General features: G+C 37.0%; 2 protein-coding genes across 6 annotated transcripts in view; one reads left to right on the top strand and one right to left on the bottom strand.

Annotated features, from left to right (window-relative positions):
* ccdc146 (coiled-coil domain containing 146) overlaps positions 1–23,426 on the bottom strand; it is a 63,568-nt gene that overhangs the window by 21,647 nt on the left and 18,495 nt on the right. The window contains exons 1-2 of one of the 4 annotated variants that reach the window (XM_082167801.1): positions 1,777–1,899; positions 36–194 (exon numbers count right to left, since the gene is read on the bottom strand). In XM_082167801.1, the coding sequence (XP_082023927.1) occupies positions 36–191 (156 nt within the window). In that variant the 5' untranslated portion in view covers positions 192–194; positions 1,777–1,899. Of the gene's footprint in view, positions 1–35; positions 195–970; positions 989–1,024; positions 1,197–1,776; positions 1,900–23,426 lie in introns of those variants that run through there. The other 3 variants (XM_082167800.1, XM_082167798.1, XM_082167804.1) reach the window with 3 other exon arrangements.
* Positions 189–2,160, top strand: LOC309497586 (uncharacterized protein). 2 transcript variants are annotated; one of them, XM_082167877.1, is made up of 5 exons: positions 189–782; positions 1,190–1,315; positions 1,626–1,710; positions 1,788–1,920; positions 2,010–2,160. In XM_082167877.1, exons 1-5 carry the CDS (start codon positions 734–736, stop codon positions 2,100–2,102), a joined length of 486 nt encoding a protein of 161 aa, XP_082024003.1. In that variant the 5' UTR covers positions 189–733; the 3' UTR covers positions 2,103–2,160. The 2 variants fall into 2 exon arrangements, with proteins under 2 accessions (XP_082024003.1, XP_082024002.1); XM_082167876.1 differs by having other exon boundaries at positions 1,785–1,920.

Raw genomic sequence — 23,426 nt, 5'->3', positions numbered from 1 at the left:
ATGTATTTATTATTATTATTTCAAAGAGCTTCTACCTGCTCCAGGCATTGCAGGGCTGGATTTGATGATATGACAGCAGGTTGTTCATGATGTGAATCTGCCTCTGGAGCTATTGCAGAGATGGGCGTGAAGCCTTCATCCTCCTCCTCCTCCTCTGTTGGAGAAGAGCTCAGCCCCTCTGCATGACTCATGAGCTACACACACACACACACGCATTTACTTTTAAAATGATATTTTTATCAGCTAAAACAATTCATGAATTATTTGGCACTGCTTTACAAACAATTAATTTTGACTCTTAAATCTTAAACTATGCCTCTGCGTGATTTGGAGCACGTTTGTAGAATTGCACATATTTTTTGTAGCAATTTTTTTTTTCTGACATGCTTTTAAATATGCAAATTAGGCATTGTCTAATCAATTTCCAGAATAGGAATCTGAAGAAAGGATAAAGCCAGGTTCGGAAAATCGGTTTTACAGAGGAGATTTTGTATTTTTCCTTTTTCCATAAATAAGAAAATACTGTCAACAGCCAGAAATAAGAACGTCACCATGTTTTTAGGAAAACAATGTTGTATACAGGTGTAGACAATTAATAATCAACCTCTCCTCTAATTCGACTCAAGCGTTTTGGCTAATCAGTGTATCATGAGTAAGTTAATCAGTTGGCTGAAAAAAAGCTTTTTAATCGATTTTATGTCTCACATGTCACAATAACAGACTGACAGTCACAATGGCTCCACATAACGCAGCACCAACGGACGTCACACAAAGTCATCCAAGTAACGTTAAATTATTAATAGTTTTAATTGTAAAACAGTATTAATGGTATTTTAATCATATTAAGCCGGTTTCTATCTAACGTCATGCGCCACTGCTGTGTGTTCATTTTCAAGTTCTCCTGACCGCTTAAACGACTTTTAATACAAGTATTTAATGTAAGACTTGTTTATTTTGATTCCAACCTTACCATGTTGTTGTAGTTAATCGTGTTATCTCTTGCGACTCTATTTTTAAAACTTACCTTAAATGTCTATGTTCTTTTGCCGTGAAATCTTTAAATCTCTGCAGTTTCAGTCACTGTTTAGGTGCGCGCGACACGGTCTCCATAGCAACTGCTCCAGCCTACGAGCGTGGTTGCTCCTCCTTGACAGTTTCTTTCTTTCTATTTATCTTTAATTTTGTGCAGATACGAAGTCGGTTAAGAGGCGCATGGATGTATTTAAACGTAGAAAGCCGTTAACGTTCTCGCCGACGCGCCAGTACGGTTTGGCCGTCATATCCCCACTGCAAAAACAGGACAGCCGTGAAACTGGTAAGGAATAAGGATGCTTTCCCATGCTGTATAAAATTAAGCTGTAACTAAAATCTATCCAAGTTTAATATAAAGAGGTTGATGCCCTTGAAAAAAGGGCACTCTTTGGATCAGACTTGTATATTTGCATATTTCTGCAGTGTAGGCTAGTATGCATAGCCTACTATGCAACAAAAAAAAGTGCATTACCTATATAACCTACATTTTTCCAAAATGTGAAGCAGCATAGACTACACAGAACACAATTTCCCTCAATGCAGTACACTTGTTGTGACAGAGCCTATACCTGATTCACTTGTGACTTGACCAGTCTTTGCAGATGATAGCTCTTCTGGAACATCTTCACCTGCTCATTCAAATGACCCATTTGAAGGAATCACCTTTGAAAGGCCCAGGTACAAAGGTGAAATTCACTTTCAACAATGTTTCGGTTATGCTTTAAGAATAATATAATTCTTTACCTGATCAGCAGGTGTAGCCCACAAAGATGGTGGACCTCGTCTTGTGTTCAGCAGCCTTTCTCTTTTGATGAGCGTGATTCTAGACAGAGAGTCCAACGTGAGAGGAGGTTGCGAGAGATGCGCCAGAGGCAAGAACAGCAATGGGTGAGTGTTGTCCTCTGAAAAAACCTGTTACTCTGAAAACACTAACTTATCTAATTTGTGTAACTCAATAATTTTGACTTATTTTCCAGAGTTCAACATTTAAAGCCCATCCGGTGAGAAGATACAAGCCTCTTATTCAGCCCATGAACCATTCTGAGACCCGTTCACAACAGTCTGAATAACATTTAACAGATTTAAGTTTTGTCTTTTTTAAGTTAATAAAAATAAACCCTTTTTGTACTGACACGTGCTGTGCTTTTGAATTTGGTAGTCAAATGGGTGAAATGATTGCCTAAGTTTTAAACAAATCCCATCTTAATTGTTTTCTCTATCTAATCTGAGTGATTATGGCTTTTTGTTTTAAAGGAATATTTCTTGTTAGCTAATTTATAAAATATATTAGTAGTTTTTAATATTCCTTATAATATAGGCTTGTTTCTTAATGATATCCTCCCAAGTGTTTTTTTTTTTTTTGCTATTCATTAAGTTTCATAATTATGTGCCTGAGTTTGAACAGTAACTTGTTACAAAAGGTACTGCATAACAGGAATGACCCACAGCAATGCTGTTCATTTGATTTGTATTAGTGACAAGGTTTAATCTTAATTTAATGCTACAGCAATACAATTACAAATACCTGCTTGGAAGACTATGCAGTGAACATCCTGTCTGTGCCAATCCCTTGATCATATTCTGGTTCCTGCTGAACCCTTCCAGGAGGGGGCGCTGGATCTCCATTTTTGTACCTAGAAGCCTTTTTGTTCATTGCTATGCTTCAGACTAGACCATTCTCACTGTAAAGCCCTTGACATTATGTAATCATGAGCCTGTCAAAAGAGCTTATTAGTGATGTCATACTGCAGGTAGGTTGGTCAAGATTAATTTAATTGTAGACTTTGATTTGTATTTCTCATAAAGACTAAAATAACATGTATAATGTTAGACTAAAATAACCATCTATAAAATGCTTAGATTTTAATAGATAGCTTCTGCCCTATTTCAAAGTTATACACAAATGCATTTTGCACAAGTCACTGAGAAAAATGGCAGCAAACACTGGCCAGCCAGCCCGATCTCACGGGAAAACGTAAAAATTCTACGAGGTGGCTTATTCGTACGAATTCATACGACCTGACTCGTACGAATTAGTACGATTTTTGCTAAATCGTACATATTTTACGAATTGGCCAATTCGTATGAATTCATACGAATGACCTACCCCTGACCCCGCCCCTAAACCTACCCATCACGTGGGTTTAGACAAATCGTACAAATTCGTACGAGTGAGGTCGTACGAATTAGTACGAATTAGCCAACTTTTTATCATTCGTACGAATTGGTCGTGAGATAGCAGTGTGGGTCGTGACTCAGCACTTTTGGAGGAAAGACAACATTTCTGGATACAGGGAGGCAAGTCAAGAAGCCAAGGTAAAGTGGCTTGGAGTCAATGGGTCTCATTCATGAAACACGAGCAGAACGAATTTTTGTGTTAGATTTAAGAAAGTAAATCGTGTGTAAATAGAAAGTAAATCGTGTGTAAAGTGGTTCTGGCGTAAATTTTCGGATTCATTAAAATGTTCGTATTTTCCAAATGTTAGTTGGTACGAAAGAAATCTACACCTGCTCCCAGCCACGCGTAAATAGTGCGTTTAACATCCGAACGTTTTGCTCATTAATAAGGCTGCATTTTAATTAACCTTAATCGGGTACATATTTACACAGCATTTTGAAAAAAATATTATATGTAGTAATTACATACGGGTTTTCTTTTTACTTTGTTTATTCATTTTTAAGTCCGCAAGTCACAAGTGTTGCAGTCAAGCTTCATGTCGAACCATTTTCTTTTCACTTCTGGGACTGTTCGATTAACAGATTAAACTCCATTAACTGCATCTGCCAAGCATTTTTACCTAAAGCATTTAGGTAAAAGCATTATTACCTAAAAAATCCTTTTTTTAGGACCTGATACGCCACTATGTACGCTTGAAAATAAAATGTGGCGTTTTGAATGAACTTCAATTTCTGCATCTGAGAAATGTATCTTCTTCATTCGCTTTTGAGAAGACATATGAAATCCTTCGTTTCGTGTCATAATATAATGCCCATATATAGTCAGTCGGTTTTAATGGGCGGGATTTATGGTAATTGAGAGAATGAACGTGCACGCGCGTGCCATTTACGACTGACTGGAATTCATTAACCCACACACACATTTCACTATCAAATCTGACGTTTACGTATGGAAGGCATTTTCTGCCAAATTTAAATAAATAAATTAAATGATTAAAATTAAAATTAAAACCAGATTAACGATTTCATTACAGAAAACAGTACGCAAAATATGTGACAAAATTGAGAATGAAATTTAATTATTTCATTTTCACAGCATTATCCCTGTCAAATTGAAAAATAAAATGCAATTGGTGATTTCACATTTCATTTTCACTTCAGTCTCGAGGCAAGACTGCCAATATTAAAATGAAAAGCCAAACGTGAAAAAGAAACTACAAATACAGTTTTTACAATGCTCTTTAGTAACGCTCACGCAATAATAGTGACACAATTCAAATACAAATGTAAATTTTCGTTTTCATTTTAATTCCTCTTTTATTTCACAGTTTTCATTTTCGTTTTCATTTTCAAAGACAACCTGCATGCAAATTCTATGTTAATGAGTGGGTGTGGCTTATTCTAGTAACGGCGCTAGAGACACGCCTTCTAAGCGAAGTCGTCGACGTCCCGTGTGCATGATTTGAATGTGTGAAACGAAATTATTTAAATGTGATTATATTGTAATAGAGACGACGAGATATGGCGAAATCTGTTAGTGAGCTTTTGCGGGAAACATTAGAACATGGAAACAACCAGCCTGACAATGTTAGTTATGATGTTAGACTCAGACTAGACCATAATCGACGATGAGGTTCATTCATGTATTAGGCTGTTTTGGAAATTCAACTATTTGGGTGTACAAAGGTCTTAGTAACACAATTTCTACAACAATTATAGCCAGACATTAATACCCACTGGCTTTAACCGAGAACCTCGGCCAATGTTTCATATCCGTGTCGTGCCTAACAACGCCCTTCAGCCGTGACTTATTCAGATACAGCACTAGCCTGTATCTGTCCGCTGTTTAACTGTTACGTGTCTTTTGGTTATTTTAAGTTTGTGTACAAAAAGAATCACAATGCTGATTTTCATTTCCAGTAACAACTTCTGGATGAGATCGAGAAAGCGAGTGTAACGTACCTGCATTTACAGTAGGCTGGATATAGCATTTTCCTTCAGGTCAGTGCTATATTCATAATAACAAATCCGTATGAATGTCCGGTGTGATATCTTGTTCTTTTAACAGTTAATAGGGGTTGTCCGTGCCTATAGTCATGTCAGTTGCGTCTTTCTTCTCCGTGATCACAAGTTTGAGTCATTTCAAAAGTCTTCTCTACTGACTGACCGACTGACTCACTCATTAAGATCGTCTTTGTCTCCATCTAATGGAGAAATAATGTAACTTCTTCTGTTGCTTTATGGTCAGGGACTATTTTTTTTTTTTCTCCAGCGGAAGGAATTGGCTTGTAGTGATTCATTTTACTTCATGATAGTTGCATAGATACATATGTTTCGGGATTAATATTTGTATTGCGTGGTAACCGTTTTATAAAATCAATAAGGTACTCTAGGCTAGTGCTGTATCTAAATAAGTCACGGCTGAAGGGCGTTGTTAGGCACGACACGGATATGAAACATTGGCCGAGGTTCTCGGTTAAAGCCAGTGGGTATTAATGTCTGGCTATAATTGTTGTAGAAATTGTGTTACTAAGACTTCTGTACACCATATCATATGTATTACCATAAAGGATCCATCAGTTATCTTTGTTATTGCTAAAATCGGGTCAATGACAGAATATGCTTTTTACACAATAAGAAAACTTTATTTAATTTAATGTGAAAATTAAATTATATCTCAGTATGGGGGTGTTCACAATTCTTATCCAAGAATAAAAAGCCAAATACATGACAAGCCTGAGCTTTGGCCATTTTTTTATTTAAAAAAAATATTTTATAAGTACTAACTATCGAGATTTTAAATAACTAGGGATGGAACTTTTTTGTACACCACATACAAACCACTGAAATCGGTTGATAAATATAATTTTTTGGGGGGGGGTTTATCCAGAAAAACCGCAGCTCACCTGTTTACTTGCATTTGATTACAGCGCAGTCTTGCCCTCCGCAAAATGGCGGACGCGTTGACGTATCGCAGCAACGTTCCAAAGCGGCCAATAGGGCGTCTATGTATTTATTATGTCTATGATTTTGTCTCTATAAACTTAAGTGTTGATATGGCAACTAGTGTAGATCATTCTGGTGAATGATCGTGTTTGCGTACTGTATGGACACTACAAGACACCGTACCTGATGAAGTGCGCATTAGTTAATTGCCCGTCCTCCTCAGTGTTGCCAACTTAGCGCCTTTGTCGCTATTTTTAGCGACTTTTCAGACCCCTTTAGCGACATTATTTCAAAAAAGCGACTAGCGACAAATCTAGCTACTTTTTGGACAAACCTCAGTAACCTCCAAATGTTGCCAGCACAGTCCTGCGAGCGCGAGGTTTGCGTTCTCCTTGCCGTCACACACCTCTCTCTGCGTCTACCCTGTTCAGTGAATGGCTGAGAGAGGAGCAGCAGCACGGAACAGACGTGAATGAGCAGTGTTGTTTCCACGGACGGACTTATCACTTATCTTTTGTTTTATATTTAAAGAATTTAGTTTGACCATTTTATTTTATTACTTGTGCTTATCACTTGTAATACTCACTATCACAATGCTTTAGTTCACCCAGTTCCCGAACTCTCTCAATTCAGATAATTTTACACATATAAAAAAATTGTCATTCAACAGCTACTCGTTCTATTGTCTGACAAAAAAATATAGTAAATGAGAACAGCTTTATTGGACATTCGGCTATATTATAAATGTTATATTAAATTATAGTATGTTATATAAAATTTTAACGAGAAAAAACATTAGGCAGGCAGAACGCAAGTACGCCGCGATGACGTCATGAATATGCTAATTGACGTATGACATCATCTAGCGACATTTAGCGACTTTTAGGGGAGGCGTTAGCTACTTTCCTTTGAAAATAGTTGGCAACACTGGTCCTCCTGTCTGTGTGAGTGTGTGCACATCTCCCGCCAAGTTGTGAGTATAGCTTGCTGCCTGTGGCTGTGTAAGTTCATCATACTCAACAGAGGTTTATGTAATAAACACGCCTGGCTTGGATTCAAATCACGGACTCCTCACTTATTTCTACAACTAGTAAATACACCAAGTTTCGTCATGCTAGCATGTGTGGAAGTATTTAATCAAGTGTGTAACAACTAGCCCCGTGTTATGTTGTGCCCCGCTCTCCACTAACTTACAATGTTCTGCTCGTTCATCAACTAAAAATGACTGACTTTAAGAATTGATATTCCTTCATAAAAATAAGAAGCGAATTTAAACTCTAAATATTGACGGGACAGTGACTAGTAATAACCCTCAAGAATTTGCACATTTCTGATTTTTACTCTAATCTTAGATGCAACACAATCTGGTTTTATGAACAAAATACATATTGTTAATAATATAAGATTGGTTGTTGATTTATTAGATTATTCAGAATTGATACAGGAGTACAGCTTCAATTTTTTTTCTTCTTTTTTTTTCTCTATAAGGCGTTTGATTCTTTAGAGCACCAATTTATTATTAAGTCATTGCATAGATTTGGTTTTGGAAATATGTTTTGCAAAGTAATTAAAACCCTTTACAAAAATAGAAGCTGTTTGATTAAATTAAAGAATGGCACTTCCCCAAGGGGAGTCAGACAAGGGTGTCCCATTTCTCCCTATTTATTTCTACTTTGTGTGCAGCTACTCTCAACGTTTATCTGTGAAAGCGGTATTTCGGGTATCCGTATAGCAGATCGAGAAGTTATTATTAGCCAATTAGCAGATGACACTACCTTATTTTTAAGAGATGCTTCCCAAATCCCTATAGTAATTGATCATATAAAACTGTGTGAGTTAATGTCTATTAAAGATTGCATCACATCCTCTTTTTATAATATTCCAGTTAGATCTGAAGTTACATATTTAGGCATCGTGATGATGACTAAAAATCTAGATAAAAGAAGTACCTTGAACTCGATAATAAAAAGCCCAAAGAAGATTTAATGCATGGCTGCAGAGAGACTTGACCTCGAGAGGCAGAGCACTGTCGATAAAACCCGATAACATTTTATTGGGAAAAACGAAATATCTTTAGAAGTCTGTAATAATGAATACATCCAAGGATGGTGGGTTGAATTTTCTGGATTTCTCATCTCTGAACAACACTTTCAAAATGTATTGGATTAGACAGTTTTTGTGATCCAAATTCAATTGGGAATTGTATCCCTAATTACTTCTTTTCCAAATGAGGTGGTCTCCCTTTCCTATTGATCGGCAATTATAATATTGCTAGAATCCCTTACAACTTATCTAAGTTCCATAAGCAAGCATTACTTGCGTGGTCTTTCATTTTTGAGCACAACTTTTCCCCTCACCGGTACTTTATTTGGAACAACCGGGATATTGTATATAAGAATAAGTCTTTGTTTTTTAGTCATTGGTTTGAGAAACATATTTTGACTGTTTCTCAGTTATTAAATTCAGAAGGTCTTACTTTAAGTTATGAATCATTTTTACGTAAACTCCCAGTATAGGAAAACTGTGCTTTTTGTCACATCCTTCATCACGTAATTATTAGATCTCTATTTCAAAAGGAGCTTGTAATTCCATATGTGGCGTCATATTGGATGAATTTGGTTGACCATATTGATTGGAAAAAAGTATATACTCTGCCTTTGAAATACATAATAACTAACAAGGCTAGAGAAAGAAATTTCATTCAAATTATTACACAAATTTTACCCTGCTAAAGCTTCTTTGAAAAGGTTTAAGTCAGATATAGACACAAGTTGTTCTTTCTGTGGCGCCCCTGATGAAACTGCTCCTCATATCTTCTGGGGTTGTCCTCATACAACTATTTTGGGACGAATTTTCTCATTTTATTAACTGCAATGTGCTTCCGGGTTTCTCTTTGTTTGTTAAGGATGTCATGTTTTGCTTCTTTAATATACAAAAAGCTAAAACTAACAAATACTTTATTATTAATCTATTATTGCTCCTTGCAAATGAGCAATACATTTCTATATGAAACCTGTATGTATAGGCCCATGTATATATGTATAAATTATGGATTTTATTATCATTTAATTGTATGTAACTTTTACATTTTTGCTATGTACTTGTATTTTTGATACCTTGGCATTTAAAAATAAAAAATAAAAAATAAGGTGGTTAGAGGACCTGCCCCTCCTGAAGAATACAGAATTGTTTCCATATAAAGATAAAAGTGTTTGGAAAATGCTGAGGTGCAATATAGGTGATTGTCTACAAAAATAATTGTGTTATGCTAGTTGAAAGTCTCGTCATATCCTGATAGCAATCACAATGTTAAGCTGTCTAACACACATAACATTTCTCAAAATCAGGTACGCCAATATTGTTTATATACAACATTATTTTATTACAATAAAATTAATATGACATTTATATACAATAATAGTTAATAAACAATAACAGCCATTATTCAAAAATATACAAAGATGGTGTTCTCTGGAGATCCTTTGGAGAGGGCCGTGGCAGAAGCAGCTTTCACAGGAGAGGAATTCTTTTTAATTCACAATTTAACACATATTACACACACAGCACAATCACACACAAAAAAAAAACTCATGGAGAATACTACAAAATATATCGACCAGACACAACAGCAGCAACAACAACAACAACAAAAAAAAAAGAAAAGAGAAAAGAAAAAAAAGGGAGGATTCCACACTACCATGTCTGTGAGATATCCATTATTCCATTTGAGTTTATCATTTTATAGTCTCTATATAATTTAGTACTAAAGCCCATGTGGATTGGAACTCTTGCAATCTTGAACGCTGTTTACTTGTAATTTCTTCAATGGCCAAGAAATCTATTATCTGCTCCAGCCATTGACCCACTGTGGGTCCTGACTGGGAAATCCATGCAGTAAATACATTTTTTAGCAAAATAAGAAAACATTGTAAGCACACATTTTCTTATAAAGGGACACTTATTTTCTATATCATAATTCAATAAATATAACATAGGGCATGGCTCAAAAGTACAGTTACACATATCTTGAATTACTCTATGAATCTTTTCCCAAAAAGAAAAAAACAGCTTTACAATACCAAAATAAATGCATAAATGTTCCTAATTCAGTTCCACATTTTCTCATCAAAGATCATCATTTAAGTGATTTTTTTCTTTAAAATATCTTTTTTCATGAGCCAATTTATGGCCTAGTTATGTAATTGTGCAGTAAATAGTTAAAAAACTTCAAAATTTCCACAAAAACACAGCATAAATGTATAGTTGAGAAGTAAATTAAAAAAATGATATATAGTTTTCCATATAAAAATGTATATTTCCTTATGTAATCGCTCTTTAAAAGTTTGGGGTCATTTTGACCCCAAACACCTTAAGTGTTATCCTTTTTTAACAGTGATTAAGGGTTTAAAGAAAGAAAAAGAAATATAACATGGTAACATATTAAAAGCATAAATAAACTTAGGGACTATACTCATTTTAATAACACTGATTTTCCCAATGAGAGATAATGGAAGAACAGACCATATCTGAAGTTTCTTTTTACAACTCTCCAGTAAAGGGTTATAATTGTCCTTAAATAGTTTATCCAAAACGGGTGTCACTTGTATTCCAAGATATTTAAAACCATTTACAGACCAAGAAATGGGGCATTCTTTCCTAACATTTGGAATATTAAGAGGGCAAGCAATTGATTTTTGTAAGTTAACCTTATACCCTGAGATCATAGAAAATATATGAATATCTGCCAACACGTGGCGCAAAGTTAACATAGGTTCAGTGACAAACAATAAAGTATCGTCCGCATAAAGTGACATTTTATGATATTGTGTGCCTGTGGTCACTCCCTTTATCATAGGATTATTTCTAATCAACTCAGCAAACGGTTCGAGAGCAATAACAAATAATAATGGAGAAAGAGGGCAACCTTGTCTGGTACCTCTTCCTAAATACATTAGGGGAGATTCCACATTATTAGTACAAACAGTTGCATTTGGAGTATCATATATTGCTTGAATCCACTGAATGAAGTTATAACCTAATTTGAATTTATCTAATACTAAAAACAAAAAATCCCATTCTAAGCGATCAAACGCCTTCTCGGCATCGAGGGATATTAATAATGAGGGTGTTTTTTCCTGATTCAAATAATGAATAATATTAAACAGCCGTCTAGTATTGTCAGATGAATGGCGGCCTTTAATGAACCCAGTTTGGTCTAACTTTATTAACTTAGGAAGGATTGCTTCTAATCTCTTAGCTAAAAGTTGTGTGATAATTTTATAATCACAGTTAAGCAAACTTATAGGCCTATATGAGGCACAACTCTGAGGGTCTTTACCTTCTTTCAAAATAACAGAGATTCTAGCTGTTTTCATAGATGCAGGAAGAGTATTATGACTAGCGAAGTCGTTAACCATTAACATAAAAACCTATTTAAATTGTGGCCAAAAGGTTTTATAGAATTCGCCAGAAAACCCATCTGGGCCTGGTGATTTATTTGCTGACAGTGAATTAATTGTAGAAAGCAGAAGTTTTTATGAATAGTTTGTTGATCTGAGACTGTAACCTGAGGTAAATCCAAACGATCTAAAAAGGCTATTGCCTCAGGAATTGAAATATTTTCAGATTTGTATAAACTACTGTACAAAGCAAAGAAATGTTTATTAATTTCTAATGAATCATATGTTACATCATTTTCAGATTTAATGGCCATAATAGTTCTCTTAGCTTGTTCCTTCTTTAAATAATGTGCCAATAGTTTACCCGGTCTGTTACCAAATTCATGTATTTTTTGTTTCAAATACATACTTTTTTGTTTGATATAGTTTGAATGGTCTAAATTAAAATTTGCCCTAGCTATAACTAATTTATTCCAGTTTTCTTCAGATTGATCTTGCTTATGTAACGCTTCTCTAAGTAACAGTTCTTCCTTTAGACCATTAGTAATTGATTTTCTTTCTTTATTGTTATAAGAGGAGTATGATATTATGTCCTCTCAAAGTATGCAACATTTTTGAAGATTTAGGGTTAGAACCTACAGAGTGAGAAGAAGATCTGTCTAATTTTGAAAGAGTTAAGTTGTAATCTCCTCCCATCAAGCCAAATGCTGTACATTGCGTATTCAGAAGAGAAACCATATCAGAAATGAATATAGGTGTGTCTATATTAGGAGCATATATGTTAAGTATAGTTATATCTGCTTGCCCCAAATTGTCCCATTCACCAAAATATATCTTCCCTCTGTGTCTGAGATCTGATCAATTCATTCAAAAGATATATGTTTATGAAATAAAATTGCAACTCTACTGTTTGATTTAAAAGATGAAAAGAAAATCTGTCCAACCCAGTCTTTCTTCAATTTAAGATGTTCTTCAGGTAAAAGGTGAGTTTCTTGTAATAAGGCTATTCCCACTTTCTCTCTCTTGAGAGCTGTGAGTATTCTTTTTCCTTTTAATAGGGTGTCCTATACCCTTAACATTCCATGTAATTCATTTGAATGATTTATCCATAATAGTCTTTTTAAAGAAAAAATAAAGAAAATACTCTTGCAACCCTTCAGACTTACATGGCATGTAGAATCGATCAAATAAAAACAACAACAAGAGAACAGAGAAAAAAAACAAAACAAAAAAACATTTAACACACACAAAACCCACCCACTCACATACATATAAACTAACAACAAAAAGAGTTCCATCTGCACCACCCAATTGTCGGGTGATATCTATTGGTGACTGTTGTTTTGTCTAAGAATTAGGGTCAATGTAACCAAATATATAGGATACATATCCTGATGCAGCAAGTAGAGTGTCCCCCTCCCCCATTCATAATAGTTTCTATAATAACCAAACAGTTGTTTTCTGGCATATATCTTAAGCTTGTTCAGCCTCAAAAAACAAACATGGCGTTCCCAATGCAACAAATTGCTTGAACCTTTAAATAAACACCTTTTATTTATTAATAATAATAATATAAACAAAACAAAAAATATAAACAAAAATAATGTTCAAGAACTTAGTATTCTTAAATAACCAAGTAAGCTATAGGCTAACCGAATCAATGTCCAAGCCATTGTATTTTCTAATCATACCTCGAGTATGCAGTTCAATGTTCAAGGTGGATTCTCATAAGCAGCTTTATATAATCCCTTTTCTTCCAGTTGTTTTATTGCTGCAGCTGGAGTTGGGAAGATTGTTGTAGTCCCGTCATTGTTGAAAACTTTTATTTTAGCAGGAGCCAGAATGTGCGTTCTGATGTCCTGGGCCTTTAACTGTACTCTGATAGGCTTGTACAGAGATCTTTGTTGTCTCACCTTGAAGGAAAAGTCGTGATCAAAATAAATCCGTGTGTCCTGTAGCGTTACTTCCTTCACCGGAACTCCCCAGGAAGTGAGGGAGAGGAATTCTGACGTCGCTCTTCATCTCTTATTCTGTGACCTGAAACAAACAAACAAAAAAGGTTACAGTCATAGATTACAATTAGAAGAAAACATTTTTTAAATCTTTAAAATGAAAAGTGAATATAATCTTCAAAATCATTTGCAGCTGATCTTAGGCTCATTACCTTAAACCAGTCATGTCGAAGGATTTTCCTCAGATAAATCCGTTGTCTTGGGCTTTCCTTCAGGAGGGATCGCATCAGGAGGCAGCATTCTGTGCAGAACGATAGAAGCGAGTCAGATTATTACCTTAAACTTTAATTAAGCTTTAAGATTCGACTATTCTATAAAGTACGGTCAGAAAATCAGAAAAAATGCTTGTATTATCCAATATCTATCTTCTATACAGCCACTTGGCTCAGGTGTTACTTTTTCGTACTTTCTTTGTTTTGTATGATTTAAATTACAGTTGGTCTTCTTTGTTGTGATGAACGCCATCTTACCGTTTGACAAGCCAGGATCAGACCAGATGTCATCTTCAATCGCTTGCTTGTCTCTTGGTCCTGGAAAGCGTCCACACACCAGCAGGAATAAGAGCACTCCCAGAGACCACACGGTAGCTGGTTTCCCGTGGTACTTGCCCTCTGTATAGTGCTCAGGTGGGCGGTAGGAAAGAGTGCCTGCAGAAAAAAGATTTGTCTGATGAGTAAGAACCATAGCATGAAATACCATAGCATATGGTAAAAACATCTGGTGTTTTTCATTTAAAAAAACGCTGCCTCAAATGTGAGATATGGTTTAATATGATACCAATTGAACTAGTCACTAGAATTTAAGTCCCAAACTACAGGTTTGATTCATAATTCATACCAGAGAATCTTTCATAGCCAGCTTCCTGCAGGACATCCCCGCACCCGAAGTCGATCAGCTTGACCTCAAGCGTTTCTGTGTTGATCAGCAGGTTCTCCAGCTTAACGTCGCGGTGAAACACTCCACGCCGACAGGACATATGAGCCGCCGTTGTTGCCTGTGCCATGATACGCCGCGCTGTGTCCTCATCTAGGATGCCTTCGTGATGCCTTCGGGAAAAATGCCACAGATCCTCACAGGGTGAGGGACGCTCCAAGACCATGATGTATTGGTCAGGCTGGTCCTGCCAGTCCAGCAACTCAATGATCTCTGACACTTTGGGGCCCCTATTAGCCAGGATTAATAGGCCGACCTCTAATGGGAAGGGTGTGGGATGTCCAGGCTGGAAGAAAGATCATTATTATATGAAGGTGTTGTCATTATGTTTACATATTTTAATTTGAAAACAACATAGCGAGTGTAGGCTACTTACAATGTTGATGTATTCCAGGTTCTGCGGCTTTCTGACAATTTTCACTGCCACCTGATCAACCAAAAAAACAGAAAACATTGTTACATTTCTAACATGTCAAATGCAGTAAATACTGTAGTGGAAAAATATACACAAAAAGACTTGAAATGGATGTAGTGAGACAAAATAATGTGCTGGCTAAATATTGTAAGAAAATCACGATACCTCAAGGCCATCCTCCAAGCGTTTCCCTTGATAGACAGAGCCGTATGATCCCTCACCAATCATTCTGCCCATCTCATACCGGCTCAGGATGTTGTCTGCAAAAAGATGATTCAATTTAGTTGCATGGACAGCAGTGAGTTTAATGTTTGAGGTCATGGCCGTAAACTCACCCTCGGTTGTCTCGTCCACTCTGTTGTTGTGACCTGGAGCTGGACTGACTGGACTGTGATGGACTGGAGCTGGAGGGGTTTAGAGCAAGGGATATCAAACAAAAGCATGTTTAAATGCAATCAAAAAATATTAAACACTGCATAGTCATATTATGGTGATTCTTCAGTTACTACATGCATTCTTAAAAAAAAAAAGAGTTCTGTTTAAATATTTAAGACATGTCCTGGAAAATATCATAACTTTGATCAAACTTTGGGATTTTGATATAGGTGTGAATTTGTAACATAATTATGGTCATTAATGGCACTTCATCCAATGGGAACAGAAAAATTCCCTTAATTAATTAAGTTCCCATGAATGACACGTTTCCATGAATGGATACTCATATCTAGCTGAAAATGATGTAGACTTTATGATGTACAGAGCGCACTAATAAACAGAGCATTTACACATTGTCAACTGGTCATTGGATTTACCCTCAGCGTGTCTCTCACTACCGGTTGCAGTGGTCTGATCCTCCACTATCTGACCCTGACCTAAGCCACTCCAGTGAAGAGAGAGATGCTCTCCAGAACTCCAGAGAAGAGAGGTCAGATCTACAGACCTATTCTGGCTCACCTGACTAGCACTTTCCTCACTGCTAATAGGCTGATGATATACATAGAGCACATAGAAGAGATTTGACCCTGATTTCTTTCCATATCACAATAAACATTTAAAACAAATGCACAAAAAGGTGTCAAAATCATCCAAATATTAATATATATTCAAATTCATTTGTAGCTTATTAGGGCCAATACCTCAAACCAATTCCGGAAATGTGCTGGACTGCGGTGGCCTGAAGCTGGAGGGGTTTGAACCTGCTGATCTGCAGGAGGAAGAACTTCAAAAATTATATTTTGATATAATATGGTGTGGTCAAATATGGTAATAAATGACACTCCAGTGATATTCTCCAATGGTCATTTGTTTGACCCTCAGACTTACCCATCCTCGTCCTCTTTCTCATTGGCATCTCATCTTCAGCGCTCTGATGGGAGTCGTGCACCTGCTCAAGCTGTCTCTTCAGTGCCGGACCTCTGCGAGAGGGTTGAGAGGAAGTGGACGGACGTCCATCATCTGGGCTCTGCTCCCTGTCAGCCGGACCTGTGGGCACAGAAACATGTGGGCCTGGCATCCTTCAAAGTGCAATAAAAAACAATACAAATACAATACAAAATACAATGCTCCTCAGAAATACCCCTCCCCCAAAATTAATTAATTAATTAAATAAAACTCCAAACTCCCTCTAAAACAAGAAAAGAACAATCAAATGAAAGAGTCCTCAGAAATAATATGAAGTTTTAAAAAATACAACGATGTAACGTTGGCGGATATGTAATCCGATCTCCTTCTTCTAGAATAAAAGTCTCCTCTCTGAAATCCTCCGAACAGCTTCAAAATCTCAAAATCAGCGCAGAAAGTAGTCAGCAAAAGTCTCCTCTCTGAAATCCTCCGAACAGCTTCACAATCTCAAGATCAGCGCAGAAAATAGTCAGCAAAAGTCTCTGAATTCGCCTCGTCTAGTCTCAACCAGCAGAAAGCGATCAAAGTGTTGACATGTGCAGACAGAATTCATAAGACGCGTCCCCGTCGCCATAGCAACTTAAATTCGAATCACTCATATGCACGCACGCGCACCCGAAGTCGCGTGCGTGAGCAGAGCGCGTGAGCGCACATCGAATCTGCAAACAAACCGAATCTGTTCATGCAGGACTGAATGTAAATATTAAATAACCATTTAACAAGTGATATTATGATGTATAATTACTGCTTTGCTACAAAATGGAAGTTTAAAATTCAACCGTTAAAGCATGAAATAAGGTACCACGAATCAGTGAATTTGAGTTTGATGTGGCTATATTATCAGTAATAAAATAATCATTAAAAAATGTAATCGTTAAAAAAAAAGACATTTATGTCAATTCGATTCAGAGATGACAGTACACCCAAATAGTTGAATTTCCAAAACAGCCTAATACATGAATGAACCTCATCGTCGATTATGGTCTAGTCTGAGTCTAACATCATAACTAACATGGTCAGGCTGGTTGTTTCCATGTTCTAATGCTGCGGCAGCTTCCCGCAAAAGCTCACTAACAGATTTCGCCATATCTCGATTACAATATAAGGGTCATTCCTGGGATTCGGTAATATTTCAGTCCCCTAGATTTTAAAAAGTGGTGGTTCACCAAAATGAAATGTTAAAAGCTTTTCACAATACTTTGTTATGTCCTTTATAATGAATACAAATAATTATTGCATTTAAATAATTTTTATCATTAAAAAAAATCTTATTTCTGTCTTAAAGCAAGCATTTTGTCATGTCCCTGAGGTTCTTCGCTGAATTTGTACTTGGAAAATAATTAATAAAATGTGCACAGTGTCTATAATTTTCGGCAATAATGCAAGTATTTATTTGTGTTCTTTGCTTTTGAAAAGAAACATTTAAAAAAAATGCAAGATATTTGATAAAAAACAACTTATAAAGTTACGTCCCTCAGTCTGAACTCAACCCCGTCACGCCAACCATTCTCCGCCCATAATAATATAGACTCCACCCATATGTGACATCATTCACAGGAAGTTGCATCATTCAGCTCTCTTCAACAGCATGGTGCAGAAGAAGATGAGTGATATCACACTTTTTATTAATTTTTTGAGGTGTATTATAGTCAGGGAGGGTACTGTCAAGCTTAACAACTCAACTCCATCACATACAATTAAGATGGAAAATTATGACTTTTCAAAATTTTATTTTAATCCATAAAAATCAAAAATATACTTATTTCATTGGCTGCCATGTGGCCCACTCTTCTACACCACATTAAAGAGCAGTGGCCATTTTGAGCAAAAAAACTCAACCCCATCACACTCAACCCCGTCACATATGTCATTGTTTCGGGGTTGTAAACTTTGTGACAGGGTTGAGTTATTCACTTAATTTAATCAATGATTTCAATTTAAACATTTATTTTTATTTTATTTTTTAGTAAATATATTATTACCAAAATCATAACTCATATTTTTGTTATAGATAAAATATTTGATGTAATGTGTCCACTTAAACTTCAACAGTCATTGAGATGATTCCAGCTCCACAACATGTGACACACACAGAAACACAGACACAGACACAGAGACACAGACACAGAGACACAGACACAGAGACACACAGACACACAGACCCACATACAAAGAGACACAGACCCACAGACACAGACACACAGAAACAAAGAGACACACAGACACAGAGACACACAGACACACACAGACACACAGACACAGAGACACACAGACACAGAGACACACAGACACAGAGACACAGACACACAGACACAGAGACACACAGACACAGACACACAGAGACACACAGACACAGAGACACACAGACACACAGACACAGACACAGAGACACACAGACACAGAGACACAGACACACAGACACATAGAGACACAGACACAGAGACACAGAGACACACAGACACAGAGACACAGACACATACACACAGACACAGAGACAGACACACAGAGACACAGACACACAGACACACAGACACAGAGACACAGACACAGAGACACACAGACAAACAGACACAGAGACACAGACACACAGAGACACACAGACAAACAGACACACAGACACAGAGACACAGAGACACACAGACACAGAGACACAGAGACAGAGACACATACACAGAGACACAGACACACAGACACACAGAGACACAGACACACAGACACAGACACACAGACACAGACACAGAGACACACAGACAAACAGACACACAGACACAGAGACACAGACACAGAGACACACAGACACAGACACAGAGACACATACACAGAGACACATACACAGAGACACAGACACACAGACACAGACACACAGAGACACACAGACACAGATACACAGAGACACAGACACACAGACACAGAGACACACAGACACAGAGACACACACAGACACAGAGACACAGACACAGAGACAGACACAGACACACAGACACAGAGACACACAGACACAGAGACACAGACACAGAGACACAGAGACACACAGACAAACAGACACACAGACACAGAGACACAGAGACACACAGACACAGATACACAGAGACACAGACACACAGACACAGAGACACACAGACACAGAGACACACACAGACACAGAGACACAGACACAGAGACAGACACAGAGACAAACAGACACAGAGACACAGACACACAGACACAGAGACACACAGACAAACAGACACACAGACACAGAGACACAGAGACACAGAGACACACAGACACAGAGACACAGAGACAGAGACACATACACAGAGACACAGACACACAGAGACACAGACACACAGACACACAGACACAGACACAGAGACACACAGACAAACAGACACACAGACACACAGACAAACAGACACACAGACACAGAGACACAGAGACACACAGACACAGACACAGAGACACATACACAGAGACACATACACAGAGACACATACACAGAGACACAGACACACAGACACAGACACACAGAGACACACAGACACAGATACACAGAGACACAGACACACAGACACAGAGACACACACAGACACAGAGACACAGACACAGAGACAGACACAGAGACACAGACACACAGACACAGAGACACACAGACAAACAGACACACAGACACAGAGACACAGAGACACACAGACACAGAGACACAGAGACAGAGACACATACACAGAGACACAGAGACACAGACACACAGACACAGACACACAGACACACAGACACAGACACAGAGACACACAGACAAACAGACACACAGACACAGAGACACAGACACAGAGACACACAGACACAGACACAGAGACACATACACAGAGACACATACACAGAGACACAGACACAGACACACAGAGACACACAGACACAGATACACAGAGACACAGACACACAGACACAGAGACACACAGACACACACAGACACAGAGACACAGACACAGAGACAGACACAGAGACACAGACACAGAGACACACAGACACAGAGACACACAGACACAGAGACACACAGACACAGAGACACACAGACACAGAGACACAGAGACACACAGACACAGAGACACACAGACACAGAGACACACAGACACAGAGACACAGAGACACAGAGACACAGATACAGACACAGAGACACAGACACACAGAGACACACAGACACACAGGCACAGACACACAGAGACACAGACACAGAGACACACAGACACAGACACAGACACACAGACACAGAGACACATACACAGAGACAGACACAGAGACACAGACACAGAGACACAGACACACAGACACACATACACAGAGACAGACACAGAGACACAGACACAGACACACACACAGAGACACACAGACACAGAGACAAAGAGACAGAGACACACACACAGACACAGAGACACACAGACAAAGACACAGAGACACAGAGACAGACCCACAGACACAGACACACAGACAGACACAGACACACACACAGACACAGACAGACACACACACAGACAGACACACACACACACACACACACACACACTGTGGTGCCTCTATGAATAAATATGGATTAGACCCTTTTTTTCTTTACATTTGTTCAGGTATTTTATGCAAATGTTCATAAAGTAACTATTTTAAAATGTTGGAGTTGTTGAGTGCGTGCAAGAGTCCTGCTTATGTTGAGTTTTTTGTGTTAACATGGCATTTTCTTTTGTAAATGACCCACTGATTGTTACTTATGTTATTATGAACTTTTATCTGCTGCAGTTTTGTTTTATGTTCCAGCACTGAGGAATGTTTTAGACACTAGTGAATTTACCTATTGTGCCCATTTGATAAAAGGTTCTGTTTGGTAATCTATTTTTGTTTTTTGTTTCCAAAAATATTTGAAAGTTACTAATGGCCATACTGTCTGCAGTAGTTTTCTTTGTTTAAATTCTCACTGCAGTTCAGATAATAAAGTAAAAACGAAAAAAAACTAAATATGACTATGTCTTTATTACATGGTTGCCTAAAATAAAATAGTGTTTTGTTTGAGTCTCAAAGAGGGATTTCCGTATTAAACAAATACAAATTAAAAGTAGGCCAATGTGTCCTTTCAACCCTGTTACAGTATTCAACCCCATCACAGTATTCTCAACCCTGTCACATTGATATTTTTGGAAAATAAAATAAGGAAGACAATTAAAAATTAAAGCATTTCTTGCTGATTACCACCCGACATGTTAAGGGCTAACACAGTAAAATTGTGGTTTTAGTGAAACATCTAAATTAAAAATGTTCTTACTAAAATAAAGAGACCACGGACAGACAATTTGGATATTTGTAACTTCCATCACATACAAATGTGAAAATTATCATAAATGTTACATTTGAAGTCATTGAATTGGTATGAGGGACACATGAGCAGTATGTAGATGTTTGTTTTATAACAAGTTTTGTGTAAAATCCTGTTTAAACTAATTCAATTTTGTCCGTTACGGGGTTGAGAATAAAAGGTGTACAAATCTGAAAAAAAATGAAAATAATAAAAAGTCTTTAATGCCTGAGATGGGAAAATATGATTTTTTGAAGGTTTGATATGTGCCTAATAATGTGGGGTATTTAGAAATGTAATCATATGTAGTTCAAAAATGAAAAAAGTCCAAGTTGAAATATTACCGAATCCCAGGAATGACCCATAATCACATTTAAATAATTTCGTTTCACACATTCGACTCATGCACACGGGACGTCGACGACTTCGCTTTACAGAAGGCGTGTCTCTAGCGCCGTTACTAGAATAAGCCACACCCACTCATTAACATAGAATTTGCATGCAGGTTGTCTTTGAAAATGAAAACGAAAATGAAAACTGTGAAATAAAAGAGGAATTAAAATGAAAACGAAAATTTACATTTGTATTTGAATTGTGTCACTATTATTGCGTGAGCGTTACTAAAGAGCATTGTAAAAACTGTATTTGTAGTTTCTTTTTCACGTTTGGCTTTTCATTTTAATATTGGCAGTCTTGCCTCGAGACTGAAGTGAAAATGAAATGTGAAATCACCAATTGCATTTTATTTTTCAATTTGACAGGGATAATGCTGTGAAAATGAAATAATTAAATTTCATTCTCAATTTTGTCACATATTTTGCGTACTGTTTTCTGTAATGAAATCGTTAATCTGGTTTTAATTTTAATCATTTAATTTATTTATTTAAATTTGGCAGAAAATGCCTTCCATACTTACGAAGTATTTGTGAATCAGGAAAAGAATTTTCGGGAATGTCTCTTTACGCGCAAATCACTCACATATTTACTCGTATATTTACGAATGTTTCATGAATGAGACCCAATGCCTTTTGGTTTGCAAGAAGACTAAATGCACCATGCACAGAGCAAGTCTTCAATAATACATAACTGCTTTCTGCATGTTTTACATGGAGCTTAAGCAGAGCCACACAACTTGATGTGGTCATGCAGATAATCTTACCACTCCAACTGGAACTGTATCTGATCATCTCTTTCTTCATCCTCCTTCAGCTGGTTGTAGTACTGCAGAAGTGTCTGTTTCAGTCTGCTGGCCTCGGTGTCCGGTCCTTCAGGAAACAGCTCCATTTTCCAGGAAGACTTTTTAAAATTTAAATGCAGAATTTTTTTTACAGAAAATTACTATTTAAAAAAAAAGTTTTATATAGATTGCCTGACAGCAAACAGACAGACTAAAGGCTGTTAAAAAGAAACTGTGACATTGAAGGAGGAAATGTACAGTATTTATTTTCAAAGCATGGGATAATTTCTTTTAAAGAATATTTTAAGTATTGCTGTGTGACTAGGCAGACCTTTATGAATGATTTTGTTGTTGTTTTCTTAAGAGTATGACATTAATAAATGTAGTTTTTTAATCATTATTAGCCTAGTTTTTCAGAAAAAAACTTTATATTGGAGAATTTATATCAAACATCTCAATTTGTGATTTTAAAGGTACATTCAAATAAAACTAATCTAAACATTGAGAGTTGAATACTGTGGTTGATTCAAAGCTTTCTCACACAGTCAACCATCATCTGAGTGTTGCATTATGTTCTGTTTAGTGTTGTTTTCATGGACTTTCAGGGGGAGTGGGAAGG

Source organism: Leuciscus leuciscus (assembly GCF_965113295.1).
Source record: "Leuciscus leuciscus genome assembly, chromosome: 4".
Taxonomy (NCBI): Eukaryota; Metazoa; Chordata; class Actinopteri; order Cypriniformes; family Leuciscidae; genus Leuciscus; species Leuciscus leuciscus.
This window is presented reverse-complemented; position numbering and strand designations above follow the sequence as displayed.